We start from the raw sequence: 13,100 nt of genomic DNA, 5'->3' as shown, positions 1-13,100 counted from the left end.
GTCTGTTCTCATCACCCTGAGCAAACTGTTCAGCAGCTATGGTAGAGTGCCCTCAGCCTCCTGACATCTATGACAACTGGGAAAGGGGCCTCTCCCCTTTGTACGTGATCTGCGTTGAGCTGGGGGATGCAGGGCTGCAGCCCCTCCTCCCTCGCTGCCGGGACTCTGACTGTGGCCCTCTCCTTCCCCTCTGCAGCTCCACAGTGCATCCCCTTCATGTGGCTGATGCTGGCTGGCCTGCGCAGTGTGGTGGGCCAGGTGAGGAGTGGCCAGACCCTGCACATCGCTTGTGCTGGTGAGTGCCGGCCCCAGAGCAGGAGGAATCAGGACAGCCCTCTCACCTTGCCCTGCTGCATACTCTCACTGGCTCCCTTTTCTCTTGTCTTGTTTTGTTTTTGTTTTTAATTAATTATTCATTTTTGTTTTGTTGTTGTTGTTTGTTTCAGTTGTGAAACAATGGTTGGATGGAGTCAAGATTCATTTTTCCCCTGGAAAGCAATGCCCCTGGCCTGCCATGGAGAAAGAGCAAATCTATGAGAATCTTCACCAGCTCTTCTTCTCTGTGGTGAGGAACTGGCAGGACTGCCAGGAGGAAAAGATGAGCACTGCTGCATTCCCAGCCCAGGATGACAACAGGGGTGGTGCTGCTGCTGCCTACACAGGCAGGGCTAGGGTGCCAAGGGATGTGCAGGGGCACTGACCACGTGGTTATGATGGCTCCTGTGGGGAGAGCAGGCAGAATGGAGCAGGCAGGTCCCTGTGCTGTGCATGGAAAGTGCACAGCCTGGTGTTAAGGCCTGGCCCTCACTTCAGGAGCCAAGGCTTCCCTTTTCATTACCTCTGCTCACACCCAAAGGGCTGCCCTGATGAGCAGGTGGCTTCCCTTTGCCTTCTGACCATGAAAATCACACCTACAATTGACCCCTGTCAGGTGAGGAGGGCTGTTCTGCATTACATCAAAGATCTGCTCAGCGCTAACGCCTGGAGCTGCTCAGCCTGGGATGTGGTGGGGCACATCTTCAGTGAGTTCAGCCACACCACAGGAAGAAGGGTAAGGACAGTGGGCAGCATCTTCTTTTGGAAGACCCGTGCTGCTCAGAGGCTGGCACAGAAGCACTGGTGGGGCCACACCTGAGCCTCCTGACAGGCTCCTGAGAACTGAGAGTAACCGGTGTTTCAACACCACTGTTGTGCAGGCAGCTGGAGACCTTTCTGCCCAGGAAGCCCGGGAAGAAGGAGCTCTCCAAGAGCTGTGTATGGACATCCTGGGGTCACTGGATGTCTCTGTGAGAGGGATCTCCAAAGTGAGTCACACTGTGCCCTGCTGCTGCTCCTTGCCTTTGCACCATGTGTTTCTCGTCCCATTCCAACACCCCAGGTCTCTCCTCCAGCGTGCTGTGAAGCACACAAGACTCAGGGAAGTTCACAGAGTCTTCATCTCTGCACAGAGGTAGGAATGCTGACATGCTCAACTGCCTTGTTCCCTACAGCTCCTGTGGACGCAGATGCTGCTGTTTGTGGTGCCAGCCCAGTACACGGGCACACTGATCTTGGTCTCCTGCTGTGTCCAAGCTCTGGCTGAGAGAGGGGACCTGACAGATAGAAGAACTGGATCCCCATTTCGTCAGCTCCATGTTTCAAGGTAGGAGCAGAAACTCCCCCAGTGAGCTCTGCTGACCTGTGTTAGCAGCCAGAAGGGACAGCGGAGGTGCCCGTAGCAGGGCACGGAGTGTCTTGGGGTCTTACTCAGCCCTTCTTTCTCCTCACAGTCCCACTGCTGACTCCCCAGACACTGCTGGCAAGCCTGTTGGTGAGTAGATGGTCCAGAGGTCTGTGCCATGAGCCCTCAGGAGGAAGCAGCATGGCCATGGGCAAAGCTGTTGGCTGCTCCTGGCCCTCCAGGGCAGAGCCAAGCTGCTTCCCTTCTGGGAGAAACCTCTGCTCTTGCTGCAGAAGTGATCCTGTTTTTCCTTGCTCTCGCTCAGGTGGTGGCAGGGAGCCCTGTTGCAGGCAGTGAACTCCAAGCTGCTGCCTTACTGCTGATGCAAAACCTCCACAGCAGGATCCACAGAGCTGTGGGGGCCATGTGGGCTGCTGAGATCCCCCTGCTGCTGCAGTGCCTTGAAGGTAAAGTGCTGGTGGGAAGGGAGAGGTGGAGGCAGGGAAGGGGGGGAGTGAAAATGCAGCTCTGCAGCGTGGCAGAGGGGAAGTGTATCCTGTAGCCCAGTGCTTGCTCTGCTGCTGTTCCCATTCCAGGGAGACAGCACTGAGGCCTGGGGACTCTTCCCCCTGCGGATCTGTCCATTCCAGGGCATGGATGGGCCCTTCACATCCCCTCAGACAGCAGTCTTGGAGCAGTTAGTTCTGTGTTCCTGTGGGGATTGTTTGTGGGGAGGTACAGGTCATTGTGGAGGGGATGCGAGTCCCTATTTGGCAGTGCTGAGTGCCCAGGCCTAGCCAGGTTTGCAGCAGCTCTTCTTCTGTGGCTTGATCCTAAGCAAGGGCATTTTGCTTCCTGTTGCTGTGCAGGGAAAGATGAGAGCTTCCCGGACTCTGCAGAGTGGGAGTGCTGTTTGCTGAAGGTACAGCATTGCCAGGAGGTGTGGTACAGAGAAGTGCTTGCCTGCCTCAAGGAGCCCTGCTCCCTACAAGCCACCGCGGGACAGGAACAGCCTCTCAAACACTGCTGTGGAGTGGCTGCACGCCTTTGTGGCACTGCCTCTTCCTCTCTGTCCCAACCCCAAGAGGGGTCTTAGGAGAAGAGTGGCAGGAAGCCTTAATGGAGGGAATGCTATGGGAGCTGGGAGAGGGACTGTTCTTCCAGGCACCTCTCCCCAGAAGGCTGCAGTGATTTGGGAATGAGGGAAGAGGCAGAGGGCAAGGGAACATTGGCTTCTCCTGTTCTCCAGCAATTCCTGAGGGCATTGCTGGAGACCATAGAGGACGAGGCCTGGACCGAGGCCCTGAGCTGTGAGCTGAGCAGGTGGCTGAGCTGCTCTCCCAGCAGCTCTGGAGAAAAGGTGGGCTCCCCCCCAGCTCTACCCAGCAGTCACCCATGCAGTCTTTCCTGTATAAGGCTCTGGGGACGGCACTGGGAGCTTGTAAAGGAGTCCTCCACATCCAAGAGAAGCTGCTGCAGCACCTGGAGGAAACAAATGCGGAGGAGCCATCCAAGGCCCAGGTGAGCTCTCCTCTCCTCCAGCTTCTGCCAGCGTCCCCGCCCTGTCCCTGGGGCAGAGGCCTTCTACTGGCCTTGCCCAAGGCCTTTCAATCTCCTCACTGCTGCGCTGTTTCCCTCAGGCAAGGACCGGCCCAGACACTGTGGTTGGCCGCGCCAGTAGGTTCAGGCCTGCACCAACTGCCCCTTGTTCTTTTGTGCAGGGAATGATCTCTCTTCTCAGCCATGCTGCTGAGAGCAACTTCCACACAGTCCTGGACACACTCACCATGTTTGCATTCAGGCTGTGCAAGGGCCGGAATGCGAGCATTTCCAGGCACAAGAAGGTGAAGCATTACAGGTTTCCATCTTGGCTTTCTTCTACCTTATTTTCACAGCAGCTCCTGCCTTGGGAGCCCAGGTGCATCGCGGGGCACTGGGGACTGCTGAGCGAGTGTCTCAAGGCATTTCTCCCCACACAGATGGAGCTGGACAGCACGAGAGCTCATGCCACACGCAGCTCTCTAATCCTCGCCCATGGCAGCTTAGCACTGCGTGCCTCCAAGGAACAGCTGCTTGCCTGCCTGGAAGGAGACATCATGGGCGACATCCTGCTGCTCTACAGCTGCAGCTGCCGGGTGAGAGCTCGTAGCGTGCCGAGGTGTCTGAGCACTCAGCTGCAGCCCCTCCACGTGGGGGGATGCTGAGATGGGCCTTCTCTTTCCAAAGGTCCCTCGGGGAATGGTTTGTGCTCAGATGAAGATCCAAACCCTTCCCTTAGTATTGCCCCCACATGTCCCCATGGAGCCCTCAGCCCTTCCTGCAGTTCAAAGAATGTTCTTCTCTCTTGGGCCTCAGAACTTGCAGAACAAGCTTGCGCTGGTGCAGAGCATCACCAACTTCAGCTCTGCCTTCCAAGCTGTGGGTGACTCTGCCTGCTTTAACCCCTCCTTGAAGGGCAAGCTTCTGGAGATCCTGATAATGAGTGCCTAGAGCCAGAGCTGTCTGCAGTGGAGTTCTGGGCTGTGCCATGAGGCTCATGTTCCTGGAGGCATACAGGTCTCCCTCAGCCACACATCTCTAGCTGGTGGGGACCTTGTGTGCTGGCAGGCAGTGGATGGGCAGTGGGCTAGGTCCACCAGCTGTGGAGCTGCTGCATCCTGCAGTGCTTCCATGGGAAACGTGGGAGTGATGGGGCCGGTGTGTGGCAGTCATGTCTGAGCTCTTGTGTGCCTCTTGCCCACTTTGACAGTGTCTCTCTGGGACTTGCAGGACTTGCTGAAGAAGTATTACTTGGGCATCCCTGTCTCCCAAGTGCCCCTCAGGGTGGTTCTGGCCCTGGAGCAGTTGAGGTAAGGTCTGGGGTTGCAAGGCAGGATGGTGATCCCCATTTTGGGTAGCTCCTGAAGGCCTGAAAGGGGCAGGGCATGAGGAGCCACATATTCAGGAGACGGGGCACACTGCTGGCTCGCAGCCAGCCTGCTGTCCACTGGGACACCCAGGTCCCTCTCTGCAGAGCTCCTCTCCTGCAGGTCAGCTCCCAGTGCAAAAAATATGCAGCTGTGCTTTCTGTTTTGATACAGGAATCAGAGAATAGGTTTCATGACTGCCAAAAATTCATCCAATTTTTGTTTCATTGTGGCTCCATTTTCCATTGACATAAATGCTTTACTGGCCAATTTTCAAATGGAACACGTAGAGCTGCAATCTAAAGTCTGATCTCTTCATTAAACAATAAAAAAAATAAGTTTTTTACTTATTATATTATATGATGCATTTTCTGAGGGCTGCTCAGAATCATAGAATGTCCTGGGTTGGAAAGGACCTCAAAGATCACCTAGTTACAATTCCCCTGCTGTTGGTAGGGTCACCAGCTACTACACCAGAGTCACATCCAGCCTGGCCTTGAATGCCTCCATGGATGGGGCATACACAACCTCCTTGGGAATGAAATGAAAGAAGAACGTGATAGCTATGAATTTCTTATTTCTGAAGTGCATGAATATAAGAGGGGAAGTTTTATTTTTTTCCTTCCTTATAAAATCTAGATACTCACTCAAAGGAAATTAAGTCCACAGCAGTGTATCTATTAAGGCTAGAGATACAAAAAGGCTCTTCATTTTGAAGCGAAGTCTGAGAAACAAGGCATAATCTGACTTTCTTCTGTCGTGCAGAGTTTTACTGATCAAACACAAGATGATTGATCCTCTCTGATTGCTCATTGAATTTAGGAAAATAAAGAAATGAGGATCAGATGAGGAAGTGTTGAGGCAGGAATTGGCAACACTTATGTATTAGACCTCATTTTCATCAGAATAAAAACTGCTTAAATATGTGCATTTCTATTGTTAGAAAGAAAAAACAGTCAATGCAGAATATTAATTCCAGGAAGCTAATCTACGTCCAGGGAATAAAGGAATTGTTGAATTTCTAATGCAGAGATATTACTAATTTTGCAAGAACTTTCTCTAGATAAAAATTAGGTCTTGTAGCTGACCTGTGTGAAGCCTTCTGCTTCATTCAGGTGTTCGCAATCGTTAGGGACTCAACGGTCTGTCCATCTACCCAGGTGCACACCAATGTGGTGAATGGTAAAATGGCGTTTATTTGATGGTGGCAACAGCTTATATAATCGTACATAGCTTCGTCTACGCCCATATGTCCTTGCGTCATTCCTTCCTTATCTAGTCGCCACCAATGAGCATATAGAATGTCTTGCTTTTTCCTTATTTGGTCTTTAGACTATTCAATTTGACTACATTTCCCCCTCCCTATGCATAAGCGCAACTACTGTATCCTGAGGGGACTCCTAACCGCGTACAACCGAAGCCCCGCCTTTCGCCTAGACATACTATGGTCCCCTCAGTCAAGCCTTGCCCCGTTACAGCCCGATTCGCAAGTTTCATACCACCACCCATGTACTGCTTTACACTGCTCCATTTTCGGGCTGCCTACAAGCCTTTTGCAACTTCTTATATTCCGTGTGATAGCTGATTGAATTATTAATCATCTTTCGGATGCTACTGGACACAATTTGTAAAAGGCAAGGCAGGCACACTACTAGCAACAAAATAACTACAAGCCCCAAAAGCAGTCCTTTCAGCAAATGAACGGCCCATTCCCCTATTCCCCCGAATAATCCTCGCAGCCAACTTCCGATTGGGTCGCTGTCCACGCCGATCTTATTGACATGTTCTTTCATTAGCTGGAACTTCTTCTGTATAGACTCACTGTGATCACTCAGATTGAAACAACACATTCCGGCAACGTCCTCACAGCCATGGCCGTGAGCTAGAAGCAAGAAGTCAATAGCCGCTCGGTTCTGCAGGACCGCGTGTCGAATACTCGTGACATCATCCAATAAGTCCCCGAGGAGTGATGTTGTCAAGTTAGCCTGTTTAACGGACCAACAGGCTAATCTCTCAATTTCTCTTAAGGCTTGCGCAGCTGCTACCCCCGGGGCTAAGATAGATGCAAAGATTCTTGCTGTAGGACCCCAAAGCTGCACTTCATCTGAGCATGTATCATCCAGGTGTGAGGTGCTTCGTTTACGTCTTATACCTGTCCGCGATGAATTGGCAAGCACCTTGAGAATATCTGTATGGTTAGGTGCTAACATGGTAAGCTTGCCTAAATAGCAGGGGCCCCCTACCGGACGACTGGGAATTCCTTGCCATGCGCGATCCCCACAAATGAGGAAAATTGCGGGTGGTAGCGCTTTTGGTTTGGTGAGACTACCTTGTGTGCTGTCGACCCACGCCCCTGATGGGAGAATCGTGGTCGTTTTTCCACAACATCCGCTGACATTACCCAAATTACTAGCTGTACAGTTCGCAGTAAAACTGAACGGCTCTGTCTCATTAATTTCCTTTGATTGATTAACCCATATACCTCCTCCCCCCACACACTGTTTTTCGGGGGATTTGACTGTCTGCACATCTCCACAGGTGTAAATATCAAAATTATCAAACCTGTGTGAGCAATTATATATTTCCCAAAATCTGTAGCCATATGCACCGCAGTACTCACTCCCCATAAAAAGATTGTGCCTATCCGCTGTCACCACCGTAAACGGTTCCGTGGAGTTAGAAGCGCTGTTAAAGAAAGGATTGACCCACGGGGCGATCAAGAAGTTGTGTGTAACCTGTCTCCGGCCCCACCCGTAGACACCACTTGGATTGGAGTGTGGGGCGAAGCCTACGCATCCCCCGGTTACACCAGAAATCTGAGTAATATTAGTAATGTTAGGGAGAGACTGGGAACCTAGCAGCTGTAGTTCCGGTGGCTCATCCCACATAGAGACATTCAGCTTTAACAGCAAGCATGAAACCTTTCGATAAGTGAGGGTGGTGCTGTTGTCAGGGCCGCCGGTAATGCCGGCTGACGAGACTAACCGGTCAGTTCCCAAGGTGGTGCAATTTGTATCAGAGACATATCCCTCAAAATCACCTTCGGAAATAGGGGACGGGATACCTATCAAACATGTTTGAAAAGGGGAGGTGGCTGACTGTGTAGAGAGGCAGAAATCCGTTTGGCCTGTACGGTTGGCCCATGTAATCCAAAGGTTCCCTGGCTGCTCGAGTAAGTGGACATCAGCTCTTACCCCCGTAACCTCACACAAGACCAGGACACCAATAATGAGAATATAATTAACTCTCGTTGGCAGCAAGGGTGTCTTCTCCGGGTCTTTCTTGCTTGTTGCTAGCGGTTTCTCCTTGGAGTCCTTCTTGCTTGTCTCCCCAGGGTATCCAGTCAGAAATGCCTGCAAAAAGAGGGCTCGCCTCATCTTTCTTAGTCACCTCATCCTTTTGGGTGATGTCCGGTTTAACTTTTCGAGAGGGTACCCAAATAACCTTATCAGTGTCCCTGTTTTTCACAGCTGCATAACCTCGTCCCCAGACCAGCACGTTCCATCCTTTTTCCCACTCCCCTGTCTCTATTCGTATTTTAACCGGGGGTCCTTCTGTAAGAACGGTAGGTCTCCAGTGTTTTTGTATCGGTGTTTTTGTGTTTTCACCACGCTCAAAGTGATTGAGGGCATACATTGCCTTGGCTAGTAGTTCCCCCTGTTTGCTGGTGGGGATTCTTTTCATAAAGCCGTCCCCCTCCGCAAGCACACGGATCTTATCTTTCAGGAGCCGGTTGGCCCGCTCTACCATAGCTTGACCCTGGGAATTACCCGGAATCCCGGTGGTGTGTGCTATCCCCCATCTCGCGAGCCACTCTCGCGTGGATTTAGACGTGAAGCAGGACCCGTTATCTGTTTTTATGGCCTTTGGTCTTCCCAAAACGGCGATAGCCGTGGCCCAATGATGTTGTGCAGCAACCGATGTGACACGGCCATGCTGAGTTACGACTATCGCCGATGAGGCGGTATCCACAGTAACAGCGAGCCAGGAACGGGGGGCCATTCTAGGCTCAAGCGTAAAGTCTGTCTGCCATATCTGTAGGGGTCCCAAACCCCTAGGGTTTACCCCGGCCTCCAACGCAGGGGCTGAATTACAATGCGGGCAGGTCTGAACAACCTCCCTAGCCTGCTGCATAGATATATTACACGCTTTGGATAGCGCGCGGGGTCCAATATGGAGAGCAGTATGAAGATCTTTAGCCTCTCTCAAGGGATACGCTTGAAAGGTGGCTTGGCTATCTGCCACGTCATTTCCTTCTGTGAAAAACCCTGGCACTTCAGAATGACTCCGCACGTGGAGAACGGCGGCCATGGCTGACCTTTGGCTTAACGCATCCTCTAAAATGAAAGCCGCCGCTGTAGACGGGACTCCCTCCTGTCCCATCTTGAGTAACATTTTCGCAACAAACGCGGAGTCAGTCACTACATTAGTGGGCGTTGTCGGCCACAGCAGAAGTGCCATGGCCACAGCGCGTGCTTCCAGTTGTTGTACACTTGCCCCCAAATCAGCTATTTCTTTTATCTCCCACCTTGGGCCCTCCCTCCAGACTACCACCCCCTTATGGGTGCTTGAGGAGGCGTCGGTAAAGACAGTGGGTCCCGGTACAGGGTGGTCGGTAACCCTCACTTTCAGAGAAACATGCAGTGGACGCGCAATGTCAAAAATAGATGGCGTGTCACTACTCCTGATTTTTCCTGCAAACCCCCTAAGGGCTAACAGGATCCCCTCCGGGAGCGGAAGGTCCTCCCGAAAGCATGCAGGCAACAGGAGGATATCAACCTCCTTGCCAAAGGTTCGCACTGCCGAAGCGCGTAGCTTAGTAATCAAAAGGGTGAGCACTTCTAACCAAGCAGTAAACGCCTTGGTGGGTTGGGTGGAGAATAACCACAAACATGGCCTTGGGTGTGTGGACAGTCCCTGTCCCAGGACCCCTATTGCCCCCTGTTCACATCTAGCGACCGCTCCTTCCAGAGGCAGGGCAGGGTCCCATCGTTCCAAGGCAGCAGTGGTGCTGAGCTGTACGATCTCTCTCCAGGCCATTTTCATGTCTAGATTCCATTCCCTCGCCTCGTTAGGATCTGACCCTCGTAACTGCTCATAAAAGGGGCCCATCAGTCGTGGCGGGATTCCTAACGCTGGGCGAAGCCACTGAAGTGACCCCACCAGCTTTTGAACATCCCACAAGGTGGCTATCCTGGGTTCTGCTACCAAGCCTACGGGTGCTACATACGTACTGCCTAACTTGTACCCAAGATATTGTACTCCGGGCTCCCTCTGGATCTTATCAGGCGAAATGGTGAACCCGGCTCTTTCCAATGTACTGATAACCTCCTCCCCTGCCGCTTCCAACCCATCATGACTTGAGGCGGCTAGCAAAAGATCATCCATATAATGCAACATGCACAGAGATGGGTGCTTGAGTCGCAAGGGCTCAAGTACCTGACCCACTACCAACTGACAGATAGTGGGAGAACAGGTCATCCCTTGGGGCAAGACCTTCCATTGGAATCTTCGAGCGGGGGCCTGGTTATTCACAGAGGGGAGCGTAAATGCAAAAGCTTCGCGATCTTGTTCCGCAAGAGGAATAGAAAAGAAGCAATCCTTGAGGTCTAGGACCATCAGGGGCCAGCCACGCGGGAGCGCGGAGAGAACTGGCGCCCCCTGTTGGACGGCCCCAAAAGGAACAAGCTTGGCGTTAACAGCGCGCAAGTCATGCAATAAGCGATAAGACCCGGAAGCCTTCCGGATCACAAAGACAGGTGTGTTCCAACAACTAAGTGAAGGTTCTATATGTCCTAACTGTAACTCTTTTTCCACTAATTGCGTTAGCGCTACAAGTTTACCTTCAGGAAGGGGCCACTGGTCAATCCACACAGGCGTGTGGTCTGGCTTCCATTTGAGCGGAATAGCCAGATGTAGCGCAACAGTAAGAACAGTGGCCCTCCCTATAAATTTGTCAAGCGGAGCCCTAGGCCCTGCAGACAATCTCTTCCTAGGATACTCCCTCTAACCATAGCTACTGCGGGGAAGAGGAGCAGGGGTCGCTCCAAAGACCCGTCTCGGTTAATAACCCCCACCTCTATCATATCCCGGGATTTTCGCATGGGAATTCCCCCTCCTATCCCATGGACCTGCGGGTTCGCGGCCTCCATCACTGGCCAATCGGTGGGCCAGTCCTCCTCTGAAATAATAGTGATGTCCGCTCCAGAGTCCAACAGCGCGGTGATATACACCGAACGCTGTTTGACCGGATGACTCCCAGTGTTAGTCAGAATGACCCTAACCAAGGGGCGATCTTTATGTTCCATTGTCATCGCTAACGAGACGGCAGGCTGCTCAGAGACGGGCCACGGCCCCGAAGAGAGGCCTCTTCCTGGGCGTTGGCCCTGGCTGCCATCCCGCCTTCTGCACTGTTTAGCGTTGTGTCCCATCCCGTCACACAGCTGACATCGCTCACGGCTGTTTCCTGACTTTCGTTTTTTCGGGCACTGCGCCTGATAATGTCCCGGGGATCCACAAGTGTAGCAGAGCCCTCGGGCACGACCACCCGACCCAGTTTGTCCATCCCTCTCTCTATTGACTACTGCCATAACTAAGGGCTGGATAGCAGACGACATGGCCGCGGCTATGCCTTGATCCGTAAGAGGGGCAGTCTTCTGCCTGTCTAGCACATATTTGATTATCTCTCCTGGGGTGGTCAGCGTGGAGGGTGCTGCCCGTATAAGCTGCTGAATATCTGGCTGTGACTTCTGCCTAAAGCAGTCAATGATCACCGGAGCCCGCGCGGAAGGTGGGAGATCTGACCCTTCAACCGCCTTTATAAGACGATTGGCAAAATCCACAAAGGACTCAGATGGTCCCTGCGTAATTTCCGCCCACGGGTCTGTGGGTTCCGCCAACCGAGCGACCTCTCTAAACGCCTGGAGAGCCGACGCCGTAATAGCAACCAGTTCCCCCGGTCTTAATAATGCAGCCTGACCCTCTGGATTGCCGGCCATTCCATCCGCCAAACCCTTTAAACGATCCAAGTTAGTCCGTTCCCCCCGCCCTTGACCGTTCGCTGGGTGTCGGGGGTCGCGAGTGGCTGCCGCTATAACCGTCTGTAGTTGGACTCCCCAAGCGTCCATCCATAAGGCATATGGGGCAGGTCCTAAAATAACTCTCATTAGATTCGTGACGTCATGCGGCAGCAGCGGGGAGGACATGAGCGCTTCCACTTCTGCCATAGTGATCGGGGATCGTAAGCCCTTAGTCCTGACCGTATCAGCCAGTCTTGTGATCAATTTTGGCTCCAGAGGGGTCCAGGCGGGTCCCTCTGTCTTAATCACTACAGGCATGGCCACCACGGGCGGACCTGTACTCGCAAGCTCCTCCCTGATCCTTGCCCAGTCAGTCAGGGCCGGCCCAGGGGCCAGACCCGCGTGCCCTGGCTCCGCCCTTGGCTGTTCCGCCCCCCAAGGTGTGTCACCCCCCTGGCCCTGCTGCTCTCCCACCCCCGCCAGGGAAGGATACAAACCACTCCCCACATAAGGGGGAGGAGGGGCCGAGGCTGTGGCGCAATTACAGCCAGTAGCTGTTCCGCAATGATAGCAGGATGTGCCAACGGTTTTAGGTGTGGCCATTTTCTCCGGCGCCATCTTCGCATCTCGCTGCGCAGTTGTTTCTCCCACTTCCTCCCCTTTGTCGATTCGCCGCTCCGTTGCTGGTTTCTCGATGCACTCCGGACCTGGGGGAGAGACCCTCCCTCCCCCTAATCCCAACCAAAACTTTGCTTGCTCAGATGTAACCTGTTCCTCTCGAGCCGCCTTCAATGCCCCCAAAACCAATCCCCAGGTTTTTAACTCTCCCGATTTCCCAAGTACCATTGCCCGCTGGGAGAGCGCCGCGGTAATGGGATCCCAGGACCCCGGGGAATATAAGTCTGAGGGAGACATAAGCAACCCTTCCCTTTGTAACAGGGACAACATGGCCCCTATTTCCTTCTTAGAAGGAGAGGTTTTCCCGCAATAGGTTTTACACGCGGACGAAATCACCTTTATGACGGCTTCCATGCTTGATCCACAGGGCGACCGGAATCGTGCCTGAGGTGGACTGCTCAGTCGTCGGGTTTCCTTCCCGTCTTCCAACGACTCTCTGAGTTCTCGGTAGGTTATCTTGGCCCCCGGCCGTGGAGCTCCCTCCGACGTCACTCAGCTTCTGCCCTCCTAAGCCGCAGCCCCCTCTACTAGGGTCATCGTCCTCGCTCCGTTAAGCGAGACGGATGAGGGCAGGATCGCCACGCCGTCTGTGGCCGACCACTATTCCCTAACGATCACGTCGGGGTCACCAAATGAAGCCTTCTGCTTCATTCAGGTGTTCGCAATCGTTAGGGACTCAACGGTCTGTCCATCTACCCAGGTGCACACCAATGTGGTGAATGGTAAAATGGCGTTTATTTGATGGTGGCAACAGCTTATATAATCGTACATAGCTTCGTCTACGCCCATATGTCCTTGCGTCATTCCTTCCTTATCTAGTCGCCACCAATGAGCATA

At 53.0% G+C, this 13,100-nt stretch overlaps 3 protein-coding genes across 3 annotated transcripts; 1 reads left to right on the top strand and 2 right to left on the bottom strand.

Moving 5' to 3' along the window:
• The first annotated feature begins 2,535 nt into the window (after positions 1–2,535).
• On the top strand, positions 2,536–5,653 carry LOC121106661 (maestro heat-like repeat-containing protein family member 2B). Its single transcript, XM_040646728.1, has 3 exons — positions 2,536–3,181; positions 3,640–3,795; positions 4,430–5,653. Exons 1-3 carry the CDS (start codon positions 3,056–3,058, stop codon positions 4,511–4,513), a joined length of 366 nt encoding a protein of 121 aa, XP_040502662.1. The 5' UTR covers positions 2,536–3,055; the 3' UTR covers positions 4,514–5,653.
• Positions 5,654–5,739: 86 nt separating this feature from the next.
• On the bottom strand, positions 5,740–10,462 carry LOC107052718 (endogenous retrovirus group K member 11 Pol protein). The gene is given in 3 exon segments (XM_015282662.3): positions 5,740–10,218; positions 10,220–10,254; positions 10,441–10,462. Coding segments are annotated over 3 exon segments (2,469 nt in total). The 3' UTR covers positions 5,740–7,806.
• Positions 10,380–12,995, bottom strand: LOC121106447. The gene has a single exon (XM_040646726.2). The coding sequence runs from the start codon at positions 12,615–12,617 to the stop codon at positions 10,512–10,514; it is 2,106 nt and encodes a 701-aa protein (XP_040502660.1). The 5' UTR covers positions 12,618–12,995; the 3' UTR covers positions 10,380–10,511.
• Between the last annotated feature and the right edge of the window lie 105 nt (positions 12,996–13,100).

This window comes from Gallus gallus, chromosome 1 (assembly GCF_016699485.2).
Source record: "Gallus gallus isolate bGalGal1 chromosome 1, bGalGal1.mat.broiler.GRCg7b, whole genome shotgun sequence".
NCBI lineage: Eukaryota > Metazoa > Chordata > Aves > Galliformes > Phasianidae > Gallus > Gallus gallus.
Note: the sequence above shows the minus strand (reverse complement) of the source record. Positions and strands in the feature narration are given on the sequence as shown.

Excerpts from the sequence above, each read along its gene's own strand:
- LOC121106447 (XM_040646726.2), bottom strand. The coding sequence starts at position 12,617 with ATGGAAGCCGTCATAAAGGTGATTTCGTCCGCGTGTAAAACCTATTGC.
- LOC121106661 (XM_040646728.1), top strand. The coding sequence starts at position 3,056 with ATGCAGTCTTTCCTGTATAAGGCTCTGGGGACGGCACTGGGAGCTTGT. Across the intron at positions 3,182-3,639 it reads AGGAGCCATCCAAGGCCCAG|ATGGAGCTGGACAGCACGAG; the intron begins GTGAGCTCTCCT and ends CTCCCCACACAG. Across the intron at positions 3,796-4,429 it reads TCTACAGCTGCAGCTGCCGG|GACTTGCTGAAGAAGTATTA; the intron begins GTGAGAGCTCGT and ends TGGGACTTGCAG.